This window comes from Rutilus rutilus, assembly GCF_951802725.1.
Source record: "Rutilus rutilus genome assembly, chromosome: 9".
Classification (NCBI taxonomy): domain Eukaryota; kingdom Metazoa; phylum Chordata; class Actinopteri; order Cypriniformes; family Leuciscidae; genus Rutilus; species Rutilus rutilus.
In genome coordinates, this window is record NC_140223.1 from 25,545,924 (window position 1) to 25,568,515 (window position 22,592).

Consider the following 22,592-nt stretch of genomic DNA (forward strand, 5'->3'; position numbering starts at 1 on the left):
CCCATCCCAGCCTTGTGCAGGTCTACAATTTTATCTCTGATGTCCTTACACAGCTCTCTGGTCTTGGCCATTGTGGAGAGGTTGGAGTCTGTTTGATTGAGTGTGTGGACAGGTGTCTTTTATACAGGTAACGAGTTCAAGTTGCAGTTAATACAGGTAATGAGAGGAGAACAGGAGGGCTTCTTAAAGAAAAACTAACAGGTCTGTGAGAGCCGGAATTCTTACTGGTTGGTAGGTGATCAAATACTTATGTCATGCAATAAAATGCAAATTCATTATTTAAAAATCATACAATGTGATTTTCTGGATTTTTGTCTCTCACAGTTGAAGTGTACCTATGATAAAAATTACAGACCTCTACATGCTTTGTAAGTAGGAAAACCTGCAAAATCGGCAGTGTATCAAATACTTGTTCTCCCCACTGTAGAGTATAAATATAATGGGTGGTTGCAGGTAAACAGATGAAGACGATGAATAAAGTTCCAACACCAAGTTTAATAATAATGTTCCCAAAAAACCAAAAAAAAAAAAAAAAACAGGCAAACAGGCAGGAGCAACACACACTAAATGGTGACGTGACTAGATAACAAAAAGAGGAAAAGGAAAAATGTAAATACTGAGGAGATAACAAACAGGTGTGATGATCTGATGAGTGTCCATGGTTACTGATGACGTGCGTGTGTCTGTGTGTCTGTGTGTGTGTGTGTGTGTGTGTGTGTGTGTGTGTGTGTGTGTGTGTGTGTGTGTGTGTGTGTGAAATTTTAAGGTAATGTTAATGTTGCTTAGTTTTTACAGATTCAACTTAAATTTACAGTAAAAAAACTTATTTCATTAACTGATATAATGTAAATATACCATATACTAATATCTTGTACCTTTTTAATACACTGACTACCACCAAAAACGTGTGGTGGTGAGTAATTCACATGATGAATCAAAGCTCATCATAAGCAGCTTTTCTACAAGCTGAGAATGCAAATACTAATATATAAAAGGTGCACAGTGTCATTCACACAAATACTAAACACCATCACGATAACACTAAAGTAATGCAATAAACATTAATTTAACAACATTAGAAGTATCATAAAACCCTAATATATCTAAATGATTAGAAACAACTTAGAAGAAACTAAAATACATCCAATGTGAAGTGTCACGCAGATATTTCTGGGATTCTGGCATTATACAATGACTCATTCTTAATCACTTCTAAAAAAAATTTTAAATTACATTAAATATAAGGTTAGATCTATTACAGTTAATCACCGTATGGAAACTTACTTAACCAATTAACAGGTTACTCTTTTACCATTAAAATTACGATTTTTTTTTTTTTTTACAGTCAGTGGGGTTCAAAACAATATCAACTTTAAATGTATGGACAAAAAGACACTAAGGATTTTTTTTTTAAATATCTTCTTTTTGTGTTCCATGGTAAAAAGAAACAAATAAAGGTTTGAAACAACACAAGGGTGAGTAATTGATAACAGAACTTTTTGGGTGAACTATCCCTTCAAAGTGTAAAATAGTTTTTGGGGCCACTGTATGGGCTCTGCTCAGGTTTAAAACTGCATAGCACAACTGCATGGTAATATGAACAGACAATTAAAAAAAAAAACATCACACACACTGGTGAGCATCCTCACTACCCTTCATTGAGCCAGAAAGAGACAACACTGAGGCGCATCTGGTCTCCAAATGTTGTAACTGACCCAATATGCCTTGCTCTTTCTATTTCTCTTCCACCATTCATTATCTACTCTGCAGTCAGGCGCTTTGTCACTTGAGAACGGGCTGGCTCAGCTCAGTGCTTCATCACTAGCCTCCGCTCAAGTAGAGCAGCACCCACGTGACAAAAATAAATAAGGAAATACATGCAGATGTGGGGGTACACTGGCCTGCCAAAAGAAAATGACATCAGCCAAGAGAAAGAGCCAAGTCTCGCTCCGCTGTCTCTTCTCAAGTAGCCTTTGCACCAGTGCTGTAACACACTTCTTTTGAGCCATTATTTTTTCTCTTCAAGAAGGAGAGTGAGGGTCCCCAGTGGGTGGTGAGTGTGATTGTGAGGGGAATTTGGGGGGCTCAGACGAGTATGCCGTCCATCTGAAGTGCATTAGCGATGACATGTACCTCCAGACTGCGGTAATGTGATCCCGCATGTAAAAGAGAAGATCACTTCCGGCCTGCCTTCTCCAGCGAGGGACTTATACTGGAAAAAGCTGACACGCTGGGTTTGAGAGATGACAAAGAGTTCATCGCACAGGGGATTTTAAACCGGTCCTGGGACCCCCAATGGGCCACAAGGGGGGCCTTAAAAAAGTTGAGAAAAATATTTACAAAAATTTAAACAATTAAAGGTATAAACTTTCTAAAAAGTACTACTAAGTGTCAACTTGAAATTAATGGTAACACTTTACAATAAGGTGCATTAGTTAACATTATTTAACTACGTTAGTTAACATGAATTAATAATGAACTGCGCTGCATTGTTAATGTTAATTTCAACATTTATTAATAAATAATTCAAAACAAGAGTTGTATTTGTTAACATTAGTTAATGCACTGTGAACTAACATGAACAAACTATGAACAGCTGTATTTCACTAACGTGCCAACGTTAACAAAGATACAGTAACAAATGCATTGCTTATGGTTAGTTCATGTTAGGTAATACATTAACTAATGTTAACAAATGAACCTTATTGTAAAGTGTTACCGTAATAATAATAATAATAATAAAAACAAATAGAAAAAGTGTCACTTAAATATAAAGTTGTAATGATTAAATGACATTATGATTTCAGCTTGTGTGTACTTCCTTTATTCATATAATGGGATAAAAAATTCCCCATTTTGGAAACAAACCAGTTGGTTCTCTTATTCCTCAAGATTATGACAAGTCACATTGTTGCTGCACTGAAACATTGAGTACATGCCTTTTGGAAGTCAAGAACTTAATTTCACTCAAACTCAAATCAACTTTAACCTTCAATTTCCAGTCACAGCTGTCAAGCACTCCTGTCAAAACTGCTTGCCAAAACGTACTCAGCTGAGAACGCAGTCATTAGCCAAAAATGTGCACCACAAAAACCGTGGGAGGGGAACAAATCCCGTAGTTGTAGCACTTACGCTTGAGCTGTTCACCTTAGCCAGCTAGTTTTTTCCTCCCTGACTTTGTGACTCACAAACTTTAATGGCTCTTGAGAATTTGCAGCATCTCAATCCAACCTGTCAAGAGACAGAGGGAGCACTTTGCTTTTATCTGCTCAGCGCTGCTCCCGACATCTGGAGGCCGTCCATCGGTAAATCTCTCCGGCTCCACGCTAGATCCTTTATGTATGTTTAAGCTGTTACACGAAACAGACCCGGCTGACCTCTGCGGCACCCGCTGCCACTTGACTGGATAGAGACACCGGCTGTCTGCGGCCTTAGATGAATAACAGTGATTAGGAGGCATACATAAAAAAGTGCAAGATGATTATCGCTAATTTATTCATAAAAGTGACAGTTCGCGAAACCGAGCGGGTCGTAAGGTCACGAGCGGTGAACGTCCCGCTGTCTGGGTGCATTAGTGCGGAGATGAAAAGGGGAAAGGCTGGAGGTTGTTGGACTCGCAGCAAGGACGTCTCTTACCACAACATGATTCGTAGTGGGATGCTGGCTGTGTTCAGGTGTGCACCAAGCTTTTATTAAAGTGATAGTTCACCCAAGAATTAAATCATTTACCCACATGTCTTCAGATGTTCAAACTGCTGGTTTTCATACAATGAAAGTGAGTGGTGAGATTTTTCAGTGAATTATGACTTAAATTTGCGTCTGTTCCTCATACAAAGCTATTGTTACCTTAGGTCTTACGGACTATATTTATTGTGCTCTTACTGTTTTATTTTATTTTTTATTTGACAGCACCTGGGCCTATCCACTGCCAGCGTATGGGAGAAAACACCATGAACATTCTTAAGCAAAATATGATGGGGGTGCCAGAAACAAAATCAGGCCCATGATTTGAGGTATGTATGTATGTATGTATGTATGTATGTATGTATGTATGTATGTATGGATGGATGTATGTATGGATGTATGGATGTATGTATGGATGTATGTATGGATGTATGTATGGATGTATGTATGGATGTATGTATGGATGTATGGATGTATGGATGTATGTATGGATGTATGTATGGATGTATGTATGGATGGATGGATGGATGGATGGATGAACGAAATGAAAATACATAAATGTGTGTTAATTTATATAATTTAAATTTTTTAATTTTATATTGTGATTTATTTATCATAATATATAAAGATTAAATAATAAAAAATAAAAAATAAATGAATGAATGAATGAATGAATAAATTAAATTAAACAATTGTTTCATACATATGTAATACTGTTCAAAAGTTTGGGGTCAGTAATTAAAAAAAATAAAATAATAATACTTTTATTCAGCAAGTATGCATTAAATGGATAAAAAAATAACAGTTAAGATGTTTATATCATTTATATCATATATATTCACATATACATGTGATACTGAAGACTGGAGTAATGATGCTGAAAATACAGCTTTGCATCACAGGAATAAATTACGTTTTTAAAATACATTAAAACAGAAAGCAAAAAAAAAAAAAAAATTAATTAAAAGACTTAGAAAATCTTTCCAACCCAAAACTTTTGAACAGTTGTGTACACACATTTATAGAGTCACAATACTTTTCAAAGTAAATCCACTTCACTGTCTTTTCCTCCCTCTCATTCTCTCTTACTTCCTCTCTCGCTCACCCACTCATCTAAAGAATCAAGCCTTTTGTTTATTAAGGCTCTTGGTTCGGGCAACGTGTTGTAAATCAGATCCTACGGTGAGCCAGTTTTGAAGGCTTTGGCTCCAAAGAGACTTTCCTGCGTCTGAAAGCCGTTTTGGGCCCAGGCTCTGGTTTCACCCCATCTTTGGGCAATCGATATATCAGGCTGTTTCTACCCTGGGAGCTTCTAATGGCAATAACTCTGGTAACATTATATGTCTAACAGGGGCGGAGGAAGAGAAAACCAGGAGCTTGAGTCTCAATGTGATGCTTCACTCGCCAATAAATCCAAGTGGCAACAAAGTAAGTAGACTGCATAAAAGAGATACGAGCAAAGAAAAGAAATAATTCCAAACATTCAATGCAAGAAGGGAAATGTTGGCTGAAATCTTCAAAAGGAGACGAGCAGAACAGCAGGACGTATCCTGAGCGCCACAGTGTCTGGAGGACTCCACCTTTTTCGGGGCAAACTAAGAGCAAATGTACAGATCGACTCTCAAGTCGCGAGGTTAGCGGTATGGACTTCATAGAGTCAGAGGTGCCATTCAACCACTAAAAGCTCCCGCCCCGCCGAGCTCTCCGACCGGCTGGATTCTGAGGAAGAGATGCTGAGGTAATGGCTTCCTTATGGACTCCCGGAGCAAGAGTGATGGGCTGACAGAAGGTATGTTAAATATCTCCCGCTCTGACTACAACATCGGGACCCTGACCCCTTTGAAAGAGAAGGCTTAACAAGGGACTCCGAAGGTCAGCGAGCTGTAATATGTCACTGGGATTTAAAGGGAAGACGATTGCGGTGTGTTTACATGAGCTGGGGTTACGCTATTTTCAGGCCAAGATGGAAAAATGTGGGAAAAGGTAGGAATAATATAACCCTATAAAGCCTGCTGTATCATATTTGATACACAAATGTCTAAGGCCTCTAAATGATTAACATGATCAAAACTTTGCTGAAAAAGACTTTTCTCAATCTCTTAAATGCCTTCTTTCCTTCAATTGATAATTCAAAGTTTTTTTTATTATAATTCTAAAAAGTCCACCTTCAGGTCATGGTACATGTGTCTTTCTGCTGTGAAATCTTTACTGATTTTTATAAAGTAAATATAAGAATGACTTTTATATTGTTAGTTCATTGTATGAACACTGAACTGAAGCAACTTAGGTTTATTTGATTATAAATACATTTTTTTTTTTTAAATAAATATGTAAAAATGTGAATATCTAATATGATACATTTGTACTTTTGTACGTCATCATGGTATTGTGTTGCAATATATGTTTGGCGCACAACCCCACCTCCACATCATAAAACTAAGCATTTATATTTCATCTTACTAAGACATATTATTGGGAGATATAGAGTGACAACTGATATTTATATTTAGCAGTTTGCTATAATGCTATAAAGATCTCATTGATTTATATCACAAGCTACCAATATCAACTTACTTTTTGGCCAAAATTATATAAGCAACTGCACCATATGAGGGCCTCTAAATAAAATTGAGGTGTGAGCTCCATATTTTCACTAAACCATACTATACTGTATGAGCCATAAAAGTCTTATGTATCAAAAATGACACCCAACGAAAACACATATGAAAACCTTTTAAAAAAAAAAAAAAAAAAAAAAAAAAAATGTCTTATGGTTCAATAAACATCTCTTTAATTGTTTATTTTATATGTCAGACTTTACAGGGTTAATATTAACAATTTCATGTAAAGCCCCCCTGTGATGAAAATAATTGTCTAATGTTTATATGTCTATGTGGTGTTTTTGATTTGTTTTAAGACAAACCATGTGTAAATTAATCAGTCAACACAAGTATTTCCTCTTTAAAACGGCAGTGTTTGAAACCGCCCGTTTCCTACCATCAAAACATGTAACCAATCACAAGTGGCTGTCCCCTCAAATAGTGCCCTATCTGAGGTTATAGAGGGCAATTCCGGACACAGCCTTGGAGTACCCACATGCACTGCACATTTTAGATATCTCTCTAATCAAAGACTCCAAGACCTCAAGATGTGTGTGTCAGATAAGAGAGATTTAAAAATGTACAGTATTGGGGTACTCCAGGACCAGGGTTGGGAACCACTTACATAGTCAAACCAAAGGATAATCATATCAATTACTGTTATGTGTCCGACGTTGTAGAGAGTGATTCATAAAACGCATTTCCTTTCTGATACATTGACTTGTAGAAGAGCCTGTATAATTCGCTCTTCCTTTTCTTCCTCTGAGTTTCTGGTTTAGACAAACAGTATCTGGCTGAATTACACAAATATTTCCAAGTTGAGCGAGTTGTCCGAGCTTCGTGTTTACTAAATAAAGCAAGGGTGTAGAGTTACATTGAAGCTATTTTTAGGCACGAAGAAATTATTTTCCAGGAAAAAACATTTGAATATGTCATTTTGATTATCAAAGGGATAAAATAATTGACTACTTTGATTTCACATGCCGAGTGCAGTTTGACACACTTGAGGTTGGCTTTGAGAAATGAACATGTTAATGGACAAAGTCATGTTTGTGTATTGCTTTCTGTCATTCAGACAAATATTTAAGCAGCTCACCATGACCGGTAACAATAGACAATGTGTCATGTAGCTGGAAAACAACATTAGAAGGATAAATAAAAGAGAGACAACTCACCTGAGAGCATAGTAACATAACTAGTTCCACCACAGATGTGCTTGATTTCATGCACACCAGACCTGGAGGAGAACAGAAAGGAAAAACAGAAATAAATAATTATGATTCACAACATTCATAAACACACAAAACCAAAACATCTGCAAGGGTTGGTGAAGGACATGCCATTCACACGGCCTCAGAAAAAGTATGGTGTAGATGAACTAAGCGGTCTGAAAACGCAACCATTTAATGTCACGCAAACAGCCAGGCCATTTCTGATGAGTTATGTTTTGAAGTTGAGACTCAATGTCTCTTGTCGTCTGTGCGTTATGAATCAGATGGCTAACAGCTCGAGGGGTCACTGATAGTGTCTCTTGAGAGGTCAGAGGTCATCTGCTGCATGCAAGTGTGAGATCAAAAGCCAAGGCCATGGTCTCACTTGCAAATTTGCAAAAGAAGAACACTAATTTTATGTACAGATATGACACATACAAATTCTAATAAATGTTGCTCCTTATATAGGCACCATAGTCTTAGAATCAGATGTTGATTGAGTAAAATATGTAGTTTTAAATGAAAAGTCTGTTGTTCATTGAATATAAAGGACAGTCGGTTAACCTCCCTGATAAACAAGGTAATTGTAAATGACATGTGCAATTATTGCCAGACATACAAGACAAACTTTCTCTTTCAAACACATGCGTACACCTGCATTTACATACAAACACAGCGCATGGTTGATGCCCTTGTTTGCATGAGCCAGAAGAGTCAGTGAGACAGGACTCTAATTAGAGTAGGATGAGCGAGAGAGAGAGAGAGAGCGCTCTGCTCTGCATGAATGTGGTTTAATGAGACTCAGTGTGGGTTGTTGAGAAGATGTGCGCTGTTTTTTTTTCTAACTGATCAGGCTTATTTTTTTTCGCCTGGTGGACAATAAAAACATAACTCTAGAATCGTTTCAGAGAATTTTGCAGAGAATTGCTCATTTTCTTCAGAAGTTCTAATTCTTTAAATCCAAACTGTAAATCCCAGTAATTAAACTTGTCTACACACAATCTGTGTTAGAACGTTCCAGTAAACTGAGCTTCAAGCTCTTTTCCGTCTGAGAGCACCACTTGTCTCGTTACCCACTTAAACATCCTTTTACAATGAATGATGGGTCCTAAACCATTCAGTCCATGAAGTTATGACCATAATATTTCAGAGGCCACAAGTTCAAGTCCCAACAATCTCTCCGTCTCATTTATGAGGGTGAGACGGGGCCGTGCACACAGCCATTCCCTTTAAGCCTGACTGTCGACCCCGCTCTTGTGGCACCCCACCAGGGTCCCTCTCTTAAGTCAGGTGGCAGTACTGACCTCTGGCTCACGCTGCTGGACAAACTAAATGCATTCTATTTAAACAGCAAGTTGCCCTGCTTTCCAGTTAAGCCTCACTGGCGTGAATGTGACATTGTCAGAGGGCCGTAGCATCGCAGGCTTGGGCGGTTTACTCTCACAAGAAGCATAGTGTTCCGCCCAGGGGCTTCGCACTCAAGCTCCAAGTGTCGGGAAGCTGTCCGAGGGCGAACAGGGCATAATTGCCCCCAGTGAACGAGTGTCTGGAGGGGGGCCGGGCGGGGGCTTGACCCCTAGTGCCGGGCCGAGTGATGGATGAAGGGTAATTATGGGTAAATAGGGCGCCTTTGCACCGACTGAACAGTATTTCAGCTGTGAAAGGTTGAGGAAGAGTGGAAGGGAAGGAGGTGGGAAAACAGACATCACTTCTTCTGGTCATGGGATGGTGTTAACATACTGGACAAATGAATGAGGGGGTAAAGAGTCATCTATGAGGAAGTCGCTGTTATGTGTTCAGGATTGGGGTTTGTTTGAGGAGGATTGCAATGCAATTCTGGTTGGAAAGCATGAGGACTGGTTGGTCAGATGATGCCTTTAATGGGATAGTTCAATCAGAACATTCATATTCTGTCATTGTTTACTCACCCTCATGTCATTTCAATCCTGCAGAAAGCAAAATAATATTATTGGGATTTAAACATCATTGGACCCCATTGAGTTTTACTGTATCCCATGCAGCAAAAAATATTTTCTTTGCTAATATGCTAAATATATTTTGTAAATAGGATGGGTTGAGGAAATATCACTTTAATTTTAAAAATATATTTCATTTAAACTTTCAGATACCAAAATATATAACAAAATGTATTGAGCAAGAAATATATTTCTACTCTTTAAATACATTGTAGGTAATTGCATATTTGTATATGTATACATCCCATTTTTCAAAATGTCTTATTTTTTTGTTCCACAATCAAATAGGTTTGGAATGACATGAGCATGAGTAAATTATGACAGAATTTTCCTCTTGGGGTGAACTATTCCTTTAAATTTGTTTAGCCTCTGGCAACCATCCACAACACCCTTGCAACCGCATAGCAACGGGCTAAAAACCACCCAGTGAACTTTTGCAACCTCACAGCAATGCCCCAGTAATCACTTAGAATTTGTTTAGGAAAATTAACTCTTAGAAAACCAAAGGGTCAAGGTTTGGCAGGTTAGCAAGGTCTAGTTCTCCCCTGCTGGGCAGAGTCTGTAACTACACCATCTGAGAGAGAGAAAAAAACACAATTGACAACTGACAAGAAATCACTAGTAAGTTCATGAAACTGACACCTTAGGCAACCATAACTGTGAATCTTCCTAATGTGGACAGGATAAGGTTTTAACTACACAGTTAAAGACAGAAAACTGGCTGTTATAATTCATAAAAATAATCAGCGTTTGAGTCCAGGGCAGAATGCGTGTCTGAGTATTTGTTTCATGAAATGGCTGCCTGAGCTGTAGACACACATATTTCCAGCATGCTGTAATGTGGAGTGAAATTAGTCTGAACAAACTGGCTTTGAGCAGTGAGAAGGATGTATACTATGATTTGGCACTGAGGCTTAAAGGTAAAAAAGCCTCAAAACAGAGCCTGGAGTGTGGGTTCCCGTTCAGAGAGAGGTTGCCTTGCCATGTGAGGCATGTGTGAGAGAGTGTGTGTGTGTGGCAGCTAGAGAAGGGAAGTAGTTCTACAAATGAAAGTAGCTCTATGCACGATATGCAAAGCTCAGAAACAAAGAACGGGCATGGACGACCAAATAAAACTAAAAACAAATATACAAATTATATATACACAATTGTTCAAATGTTTGGGGTCACCTATGCTCACCAAGGCTGCATTTAATAGATACAAAAATACAGTAAAAATAATAATACTTTGAAATATTACTACCATTTAAAATAACTGTTTTCTATTTTAATACATTTTAATGTGAAATTGATTCCTGAATTTTCAGCGTCCTTAATCCAGTCTTAAGTGACATATAATGGTTGAGAAATAATTATAATATGCTGATTTGGTATTATATACAAATATTTTAACCAGTTGTGCTGCTTAATATTTTTTCTTGAAACCACAATGCATGTTCTTGTGTGTGTGTGTGTGTGTGTGTGTGTGTGTGTGTGTGTGTGTATATATATATATGTTATAAAATATAAAAGGTTTGTAACATTATGCCCTCTGCATTATAAAGCAGACAGGTGTTATTCAGTGCATGTTTACAACTTACACTCTCCTATACCAGCATGATCACATATAAGCAGACAGAGAGAGAGGAGGAACACAGCACCATTACCTTCAATGAGCAACTCTTGACCATGACTGCCCAGTAGAGTACGAGACAGGAAAGGTGCAAAGTCCACAAAGATCTCCCTCAGCAATGGAGCCACCTTCTCCAGAGCTCGCTCCAGTTTAGTGGTGATGCTGTGTGGATAAACAAAGTAAATGAGGCTGTGCATTAGAGAAGCTGAGAAAAAAAAGAACAACGATTTTTGAAGACAAAAGTGTATTGTGATTAATACTTAACCCGTAATATAGCCCCTACAGACCAAAACAAATTCACACACTAATAACCAGCTGTAGATAACTTCAGAGTCAACATCTTGGGCTCTGGCAACAAAGAAGTAAGCCAGCTTGAAAAAACTACATGTACCCTACAGGAATCCAACCCCACTAGAATACAAGCATGTTAGTGGTCACGCAAAACACACTGAAAGTACCGCCTGGAGTCCTGACAGTCAGCTAAATGAAGAAACCTTACACAAAACTCCAAAACACAAGTGCTGGTACAAAGACCAAAACACACAGGGGAAAAAGCTGACTTTACCGTGAAATTGTTATTTCTTTGACGATCATTTTTCAAGAGGCACTAATACCAAATGAAAGCCAAATTAATGAATTCATACTTTTTTTTGTTGGAACTGTGACAAAGAACAAGTCCTTGGTATTATTGTGTTGCATATGGTACTACTTATAATTTTAAGTTAAACAGAGTTAAATGAAGAGCAGACCACATTTTATGAGTATTCAATGCAGAAATCCAAATATTTACAAAGGGCTTACAAACGTACTCTTGCCACTATATGTAAAATGTATATTTGTCTACAAAATGTAAGAATCAGTTTTGAATAAAGGTTTGTAACAGTATGCACATTGGATTGTGCTAACACCAAAACGTGTTTAGAACAGTCCTTATACGGTATAGACTGTATACACATTATTTACGATCCTAGCATTTAAAAAAGGTTGTGCAAAGACAGTATTTTGAGGCTTGGGTAGCACAATATTACCTTAACAGTAAGAGACTGAGCAAAACTCCAGGGGATTTTGTTGTTTTGCAAATTACCTCGGGTTCGCTTGTCTAGGTTGCAAATCTGAAGATAATTAGATCGTGAGCTTTGAAAAATACATGGTTTCCTTTTTGGTGTCTTTATTGCGAAAGATTCAACACTAAAGCTATTGTGTGTCATGAAAGTGCAAGAAAATAAGTGGGAAAAAAAGAGAAAAACTAATGAGACACATGCAGCGACAGCGAAACCCATCTCTTGTCTCTCGAAGTGCGGGTTAGGCATCACAGCCTCTGCATCCAGACAGTTTCATCATTGACTTCACACTCCCAGTAAGTGCTGTCGGTTACCGCTGCCATGGAAACTGATTTGCGATTCCTGGCGCGGCAGAGGAGCCACAAAGAGTGCGTATATGTGTGTGTGAAGTGTAGAGAGATAGAGCTGCACACACACGCGCGCTTTCTCCTGTGTAGTCAGACGGTGGTGTGTCTGTGAGATGTCTGTCACAAAGCATTAGACGAGGTGAAGGGATGGAGCCAAGGTCAGCACGGTTTTCCACACACTCCCCGAAACACCTACGCGCACTGATTTCTCTGCATTAGTGCTCGCGTAGCCCCCTCTAACAGCACAAAGACACGCGGTGGGCAGTGAGAGAGAGGACAGGCGATACATTTGAGGTGTGGGGTGTCTTGTTTGTCGAAACCACAATAATAAAAACAAGCAAAATGATCGTCCTGATGCCCTAAACAAAGGAAAGGCACAATGTCTGTAAACATGAAAAAACAAGGCTGAGTGCTGACCCCATCTTGTGGCGGTGATGATAAAAACTCAGGAATAGCATGGCTGGCTGAACAAACACAACTGCATCTGATCAGCTGCTGACAGTGGAAACATTTCCCACTCACAAACACACACTCAAATACTTCTGAGGGTGTGTTTTACAGTGATTTTACCATGTTAAAGGGGTACTGTGAGAAATCATTATGTCTATTGTTTTTTTTGTTTTTTTTTAAATGGTGTCTACAGAAATACAAGACACACATTCAATAAATAATTAAATGCATTATTAATAATTAAAAAATTAATCTGCCTGGAAATATGGACCTTAGTCAAGGTAGATAGCATATTTGCAATGAATGCAAATTAAACTGTTAGGGACTGACACACTGACATACAGTGCACATACAATTTGAATTATGAAATTTAGTAGGGATGCACCGCCAATTATTTTCATGTTATGTTGCCGATAAAAAATTCTACTTTTAAAAAAACTAAAAATATAATTCAAGTGAGGAATACTCCATTGCTATCTGTGCATTAAACAATTTCAACGCACGACATGGAGGCAAAGAACCACCTGATACGAATCGTTTAATGCATAGCAAGCCGTGGATTATTCCGCTTATACCATGGCAATTTCCAGCATTGACAACTTAAAGCTGTTATTGATGTTTGCAGCGCAATATTTGACCGGAAGGATAAAAACAACAATTATTTTCATAAGTTACGGCATTCTGCCCACTTTAAATCAGACACAGAGATAAAGTAGTGCGAAAGCATAAGATTGCATTTATTTGAATAAATGAATTATAGCATTCATTTGAATTAATTATCGAGTGAGAGAGAGAGATGAGATGTGCGTGTGTGAATTACCTGCGTCTGTGCAGTGTCTCTATTAACAACGAAGCTGAGTTTAATGACTTCAAAACCATATAATGTAGCGATTCAGTAGCTAAGTTAATTTGTTAATAAAAGTGGCGGGATAGCGTTGATAAGTTTCTGTGCTTCTGAATGTATCTGTATGTGTGAAGTGTGATCTCAGAGTGATGTATGTGTATGTATGCTTCAATGAAAACAGCGCATTAATATAGAATGGTGATTAAAATGAATTGGAACTATCCGTGCATTAAACAGTTTTACTGCACACCTTCCAGTCAATCAGAATCGAGTATTCAGACAGACCATGGTTTAATATACAATTCTACTGTATACTATTTTGTCTGTATAAATATAAAACACTAGCCTGGATGCCAGCCAAACTTAGCCCCGCCCACAACATTTGAGGTCGGGAAGTTCGGTCTGGGCTTGATCCGTCGTGGAGCAACTATGCTCGAACCAGAGCTGTTTGGACCAATCAAATTGTCAGGGCGGGCTTTATACGATGATGGACAGATGATCAACAGCAACGTAATCATCCACGTCACCAAAGAGCGCTTAGATTGAATTCGTTTACAACAAAGATGGAGAATTTGTTCGTATATGCATTCACCTTTACTATTTCTCTCAAAAATGATGATCGTGTTGGTAAGTACCACCGTGTATCCTTAAATTATTTTTACAACACCAGCAAAGATCGTTTACACTCATCTTCTTCTTCTACTTCTTCCACTAGCGTGCGTGCAGTTGAGTTCTGTTGACAACTATGCGTCGCTCAACACTCCGTTGCTCTGATTGGTTGTAGGTCTATCCAATTGAGTGCAGAGGCATTTTCTTTCCTGGTTCGGTTGAAACACTCCCCATAATCACAGCCCAATGGAGCAGTATCAGACTCATATTCTTACTAGAAGTATGGAAGTATGGAAGAACTATAGAAGTAATCTGAGTATGAACACATAAGGCTAATAAAACACTCAAATCTAAGTTGTGTATAGCTACAAATGAACAACATTATAAATTATACAGTATGAAAAAATGGATATCAAAATTTGTTAAAGATTACATTTAACAGTGTTATTAAATTATTACTGTTTTAGAGATCAACTTTACGTTAACATTAGATGACAACAAAGGTAATATAAATATGAAAATAAGGAAAATGATCAGGCACAATCAAATATCCAATACTGGTCAATGTATATAAAAATTCTAATAAATAAATAATCGACTGCTAACTGATATGCTGCTGATATATTGTGCGTCCCTATGCTTGAGACAGAACAGCGCATACTCACAGTCTTGTTTTAATTAACATAAATCTACATATGTTGTGACCTCACAATCGCTTCAAATTTGCTTCATCCAGACGTTAGTCAGGTTAGACGACATATTGAATTTCATGAGGCTGTTAGGGACAGACTTGCAAAGTTTTTGTCAATTGAAAGTTTTTTCTTTTTTTCGGAAAGACGTTTCATCAGATTAACAAAGTTTGTTGTTAAGCAACAGTACAATCTATTGGACACACTGTATTCTATGGTATCCCTCACAACCTTGGTTTCATTCCCGTCAAAAAATGTAATATGGCACTACCCTGATTAAGGTCTATCATCCGACTATCCTTTTCCCATAAACATCAAGCTGCATCTCTATCCAGCTGTCTGTCTTATTCCTCAACACACATTCTGAGACTCTGATTCACCTCATGTTCTCCATGGTGTCCTCAGGCATGGGGGCCACAGTCTGAACCGCAGGCAGATTCTTGCTGGTGGCTCCATTCACAAAGCTGGAAGAAGAAGAAGTGGAAGAATCCGTGGCTCCTGCGAGACAACAAGAGAGAAATCTGAGGTTAGAAACATGCTGATTTTAGTTATTTAATTATGCATTGTGACTGGCTAAATTAAGTTTTTGGTGCAAAAAAGTGGACTTTAGGGGGAAAAAATTAAATAAACACATTAAAAACAGAAAAATAAAGTTTTTCACTTTACATCCAAAACAAATGCCAACCAAAACACCAGATGCAGTAAAATCAAATACTCTTTCGGGTTTTTCATCAGGTAACAACATAACTACAGAGGCACATGCTCTGAGAAACGAATCATCACTATTACTCTCGCTTCCCCATGAGAAAGTGAAGCACCATCTTACAATTCCTCTTATTTCTCTCTCTGTCAAAGGCACAGTGTCCACAGCGCCCTGTGCAGCAGGGAGCTTCTGATAGATACATCACAGCAATGGACTGTCATCCTGTGAAAGCACAAGCTGTCACGGGACATCTGAGGATGGGAAATCTATTACGCAGCCATCAATCGCCGTGTCAGAGATGAGTGTCCACCCATAAGCAAATACACCAAGATGAAGGGAAACGTAAAGGGGGACATTCTGATGGATTTCACTGGAAGCGCAGCTTGGCCTGATTCAACCTCAATCCAAATCAACGTCCCTTGTGCATTCGAAGATCTCAATGAGGTATATAATGGACAATGGGGACTAAAAGTCTCTTTTAAGGAAAATGTGATACATTTTTCGGTTCTCAAAATATACTGTCCACTACATTTCAGAAGTTTGGCGTTAGTATGTTTATTTGATTTGATTTTAATTTGATTTATTTTAAGAAATGAATACTTTAGTTCAGCAAGTAATCATTTAATTGACCAAAAGCGACTGTAAAGGCGTTTGTTACTGAAGATTCCTATTTCTTATTATAAAAGTATTTCCCACCAAAAAATATTAAGCGCCACAACTGCTGTTGTGAGCATTAATGATAGTAATAATAAATGTTTCTTGAGCATCAAATCATCATATTATTTCTAGATTTCTGAAGGATCATGTGACACTGAAGACTGGAGTAATGATGCTGAAAAATCAGCTTTGCCATCACAGGAATAAATTACATTTTAAATATATTAAAATAGAAAACAGATATTTTAAATTATAATAATATTTCACAATATTACTGTATTTATTTGATAAAAACCATAATATTGAAATATTTTTACAATTTAAAATATCTGTTTTCAATTTTAATATATTTCAAATGTAATTTAATAATAAACACTTAATTTAAATTGTTGTTAAAATGTTTTTTAGCAAATAAATAAATGCAGCCGTAAAATTATTTATTGGATTATCATTTATTTATGTGACAGTACATGGGGATTTTTTTTACTTAAAACAAGCGGATAAACATTTAGATATTTGTGTAAAAATAAGTATGTTTTGTTATATAAATTTGAAATTTATATATAAATCCCATCTAAACTTGGCCTACAATTCCCAATCAATTTAAAATATTTAAAGAAACAAATGGAGAGAATTCGCATTCCAGGTATTTTCAATGAATCCCACAGAATCAAATGTTATGTACCCAGGCCTGAAATTCCTGCCTACAGCAATAAACATACAAACACATTCACACAAAATAGGTGTATATAACAGCTCAAGTTTTAAGAGCAAAATCTATAGTGTTCACAGTGTGCAGCCTGTGGCAGACACTTGACATATAAGTTCCTTACAGTCTCCGTGTGGCTGCCTAACAACCTTGAAATTTCATACAGATCCTATATTCATGAGACCGCAGTCACTGTAGATCCATGACATTCTCCATGGAGGTACAAGTGTGAGAAAAAATATATAGCGAGGGGTGCCCTCTAGTGGACAAACCGCTCGATGCCACTAAATCTAATTTCCTGACCACGAACGGGTTCGAATTCTTTTAGGAATTACATCTTTAATTATTCTAGGAATAGCAGAGGAGAGCCTGCATTTCAGTGGAAATTCACTTAAGCACTAGCACGTTCAAATTAACGTCTCATTAACAACACAGAGAGCGGTTGTGACCATTATATCTATCCTTATAAAGTTACCAGTTAACAACATAATAGAAGAGGTCAAGTTGGGATGTATTGAGACAGGATAGGTCCGAGCGATGCTTACCTGTAGTGTTGATCATGCTCTTGGGTGCAGCCGATGTAGCGGCGAAGATGTTTGGGGTGCTAGAAGAGCTCAGGGCACTGCTGGAGCCAGAACTGCCCACTGTGTTCACCGTCAGGCCCGACGCAGGCTTCTTGGCCTGTACCACCACACTCCTGCAGGAGGAAGCGTACACAATCTATTGATGCACTGGAAAACTGTTCCCATAACCTGGTGAGAACAAGGCCCTGGGGTCTGCAGATGTGTAACCAAACAGAGTGGATATTACCAAGCACTTCCCAAAAGGGGGCAAGTGAACTACACAGAGGCTTCCAGAGGAAACATCTAACAAAGCAAAATAAAACAGTTCACCTGAAACAATAAATACACGATTGCTTGTGAAATTAGTTGATTAAGCCGGAGGGAGATTGACGGCAGTTTTCCACAGTCCAGTCAGACTGGATGAAAGTGGCCAGACTGCACAGGTCCCAGTGCCATGGCCAGGGGAAACCAGCAGGAAAAGTAAACATCCTGCTGTCCTGCCGATCTTACGCAAGGAGAGCTCAGGGCAAACAAACAGTAAAATCAAAAGCAGTGGCTGCTGGGTTTTGGGTATATGTTTCTCTTTTCTGCTGTTTGTCCAGCGCTGTGCCTCGACATAATGTCAAACTCAGAGAGGAATTCATCAAGAGAGATTTTCCAGGAGCGTCACCAAATGTTGCTGTTGCTAAAGCGGGGCAGTCTTGAGGTTCTCACCTTAGAAAACCTTATGGGTTATTTGTACTGTGCAATACATTCACAAATATGTTAATGTATTAATTAATTAATACATGTCCCCATTCTATCTCACTATATTGGATGGAATATTAATATCAAATATTATTCAATTATAAAAACATTAAATAAAAAATGTATATATCATATACTCAACTTTCTTTAATAACAATTAGCGCTGTCAAATCGATTAATCGCATCTAACATAAGTTTTTGTTTATATAATATGTGTGTATATATATATATATATATATATATATACACACACACACACAGTACAGTGTATATATATATATATATATAAATAAATATACAGTATGTGTGTGTGTATATATATATATGCACACACACACACATGTATACTGTATATCAGTGGCGGCTGCTGGTCTTTCAAAGAGGGGAAGCTCATTTTCGGCCTACATCATAAAAATTGTCCATTTATTTATACAAAAATTCTACGTTCCTTTTCAAGAAAATGTTCTGTGACCCTGTCGTACCAACTAGGCGTCTTTTGCAGTGACTTGACCGGTGTCCTCTCAATGGCCAGCAGAGTTAAATATAATTGTATAAATGTAATAATATAATAAAGGTATATATAATAATATAATAAAGTATAATAATAATACTACTACTACTAATAATATATATTTTATTTAATTATTAGCCTACTAATAATAATATAAAAAAAACAATAAGTATTAATATAATAAAGGTATAAATGTATAATTGTGTGAAATGTATTATGAAAATTGGCTAGCAATTTCGACAAGCAAATACCAAGAAATAGGTTGCAGCAGTTTGTCTTTCGACTACACTTGCAAAATCCGCGATGGGACTGAGCTCGAATAGCTTCAGCATCAGCGACTTTTTATTGTATGAAATCGCTGTCAATCAAAAGGAGATGCAGCCTTTCGACAGACCCTCCAATCATCACGCGGAAGCCCGGAGTCCAGGCCAGCCCACTCCTCCATTCACCCCAGAGGCGCTGAGCGTCCGCGGGCGGGACATAATCGCAGCATTTATCCAATGACCGTCTAGTTTCGAAACACTGAAAAAAACTGTTCAAAGCAGCCCCATTGAAGTCAATGGACGCTGGGCTTCAACAGGGAAATGCACTGTGACGCTACGGGAATGTATGAGATGGAAATCGAGTCAGCCGACCTGCTATATGTAGCTGATTCTGAACGAACTCGTCTTTGAGATGAACGTTTTCTAACGCATTTTTAGTCAATAAAATGTTAACACAATAGTACATATTTGACCATTCATTTTTTGACATTATGGAAGCCGAGCTTCCCTTGCAGTCTTAAAGAAATCCCAACTAAATAATATATATACACACATATGTGACCCTGGATCACAAAACCAGGGTATATTTGTGGCAATAGCCAACATTACATTGTATGGGTCAAAATTCCTTAGGATATTAAGTAAAGATCATGTTCTTCCTACCGTAATTTACGAATTTATTTCCTACCGTAAATATATAAAACATTTATTTTTGTGAGTGAATGCAGCACAATCATGAACAAAAATGCACAACTTTAAAGGCGATTTTCTCAATGTTTCGATGTTTTTGCACCCTCAGATTCTAGATTTTCAAATAGTTGTATCTCGGCCAAATATTGTCCTATCCTAACAAACCATACATCAATGGAAAGCCTATTGGAAACTGACCCATGTGACTGGTTTTGTGGTCCAGGGTCACATTGTATAAACAAAAACTTATGTTAGATACGATTAAACGATATGACAGCACTAATAACAATATCAAAAAAAAAAAAAAAAAAACACAGAAGTGAATTTTAAATAGTAAACAAACTGCAATTTTATTAGGAAATATTGGTATTTAAATAAATAAAATGTAATTAAAAAGCATTTTATTCGATTTCTTTAAACACGATATCACACATGAATTCACACAGAGGTGAATTTAAAATAATTTAAGTACTGCAAAAAATAAATACATAAATCTGGTCGTCAATTAATTTTTTTATCTTGTTGTTTGTAATATTGATTTTTTTTTTTTTCAAAGCTAGTTCCTCAATGACATCATCATTCAGCAAGTAACATAATTTTGTTGGAAAACAACATAAAAAAAGTCAGCAATGGACCTGATCAATTCTGTTAAATTTTGTGGTATTAGTTGGCAGGCATCAATCCTGTTAGGCATTATTCTAGCCTTTGTGCAAATAAAAATGTTAAAATTAATTAAAGTGCCTAAGCAGGACGACACTGTCTGAAAGTTAAGAACATCCTTTTATAGAAATACTTCCATAAAAACACACAAGTTAGTAATAGAAAGTACATCAAAAGGCATGGCATAACAGCAATGACCCTCCTATAGGAAATGGGGCAAAATGACCAAACCAGCAATCATCTTGTCATCCTTCTTTGACCCTCTCAACACTGGCCAGCTGCAATCTCTGAAAAGATAATTAAAGAAATAGTCTCTAAATATAGCTGCTAAACATATTAAATCATTAAAAAGGGACTAAATATACTAATCAACTTAATTATGCCTTCAAGAAATTAGATGTTTTTTTCCAGCTTATTTATAGACGAAGCAGAAAATCACATGGTTTCCAGAGGCAACGAGCTGAAAATAGCGCTGGAGACGAGCAGGATCACGAGTTCACATTAAACTCTTGACCTCGCCGATAATCTCCTGTATGTTTCCACAGACATTCCGGAGATTCACGGAAACCCACCTTAGCCCGATAGCAAAGAGCAGGAGAGGATTAGTTTGATATTATACACATGACAGAGTCAAGTGTTTTGGAGGATGGAATGATATTTTGTTTGTGTGTGCATCGGTCTGGTTTTCTTATCGCGACTTGACGTGGTCCGAGATGCTGGCTGATACAGAGTGTTTTTTTTGGGGTGATGTAGCGCAGGGCTGGTTCTAACGTCACCTGCTAAACCTCCTGATGCCGCACGATGTGACCTCAGAGCAGACACTGTACAGAGAGAGGATGGAGGCATTAGAGCACTTGTCTGGGACACTGCGACTCGTTCTCTGTAACGTGGTGGCGTGACACAGGCGGTTTCTCTGAGATCGCATGCGAGGAAGCAAAAACATTCTTGGACACGTGCTTCCCCTTAAGTACTACAAACAGAGAATAACAGACCCTTCAAATCATACATGTGTACCATTGTCTGACTTACGAGGGCTTATTCTTGCAGGTGCAAATATGTACTCTTCCATTCAAAAGTTTATATCTATTTTTTAAACGTTTTTGAAAGTAGTCTGGACTCAGGATTCTTTTAGGAATAGAAAGTTCAAAAGAACATCATTAAGTTATCATTAATAACTTTGTGAAAACAACATCCAAATGCACTTTCTCAGAACAATTACTACTTATTATTAATAGTAATTAAATTAATATTCATTAAATAATGGTCTGGTTTCACAGACATGACTAAGACTAAACCAGGATAAGGCCTTAGTTCAATTAGGGCATATAAGTAGCTTTTATAAACGTGCCAATGTTTCTTCTTGAGACAAAACAATGGCAGTGGCATAATAAGATACAGTACCAGTCAAAAGTTTGGAAACACTACTATTTTTAATGCTTTTGCAAGAAGTCTCTTATGCTCATCAAGCCTGCAGTAAAAAAAAACAAAACAAAAAACAGTAAAATTATGAAATATTATTACAATTTAAAATAATGGTTCTCTTTTTTAATATACTTTAAAATGTCATTTATTTTTGTGATGCAAAGCTGAATTTTCATCAGCAAGTACTCCAGTCTTTGGTGTCTTATGATCCTTCAGAAATCATTCTAATATGATGATTTGATACTCAGTTATTATCAATGATGGAAACAGTTGTGCTGTTTAATATATATTTTTTGGAATACTTTTTTCAGGATTCATTGATGAGTAAAACGTTGACAGCATTTATTCATAAAAACAGCATTTATTCAAAATAAAAACATTTCTAACAATATAAATCGTTACCATCACCTTTTATCAATTTAACGCATTCTTGTTGAATTAAAGTACTAATTTCTTTAAAAAAAAAAAGTTATTGTTCCCAAACTTTTGAACGGTAGTGTATATTGTTACAAAAGATTTCTATTCTAAATAAATACAGTTCTTTTTAACTTTTTATTCATCAAATAATCCTGAAAAAAGTATCT

General features: G+C 37.2%; 1 protein-coding gene across 2 annotated transcripts in view; it reads right to left on the reverse strand.

Annotated features, from left to right (window-relative positions):
• Positions 1-22,592, reverse strand: part of nbeab (neurobeachin b) — a 284,815-nt gene that overhangs the window by 116,145 nt on the left and 146,078 nt on the right. For both annotated transcript variants that reach the window (XM_084419403.1, XM_084419404.1), the window contains 4 exons: positions 17,698-17,849; positions 15,464-15,581; positions 11,118-11,245; positions 7,460-7,521 (listed from right to left, as the gene is read on the reverse strand). In XM_084419403.1, the coding sequence (XP_084275529.1) occupies positions 7,460-7,521; positions 11,118-11,245; positions 15,464-15,581; positions 17,698-17,849 (460 nt within the window). The remainder of the gene's footprint in view (positions 1-7,459; positions 7,522-11,117; positions 11,246-15,463; positions 15,582-17,697; positions 17,850-22,592) is intronic.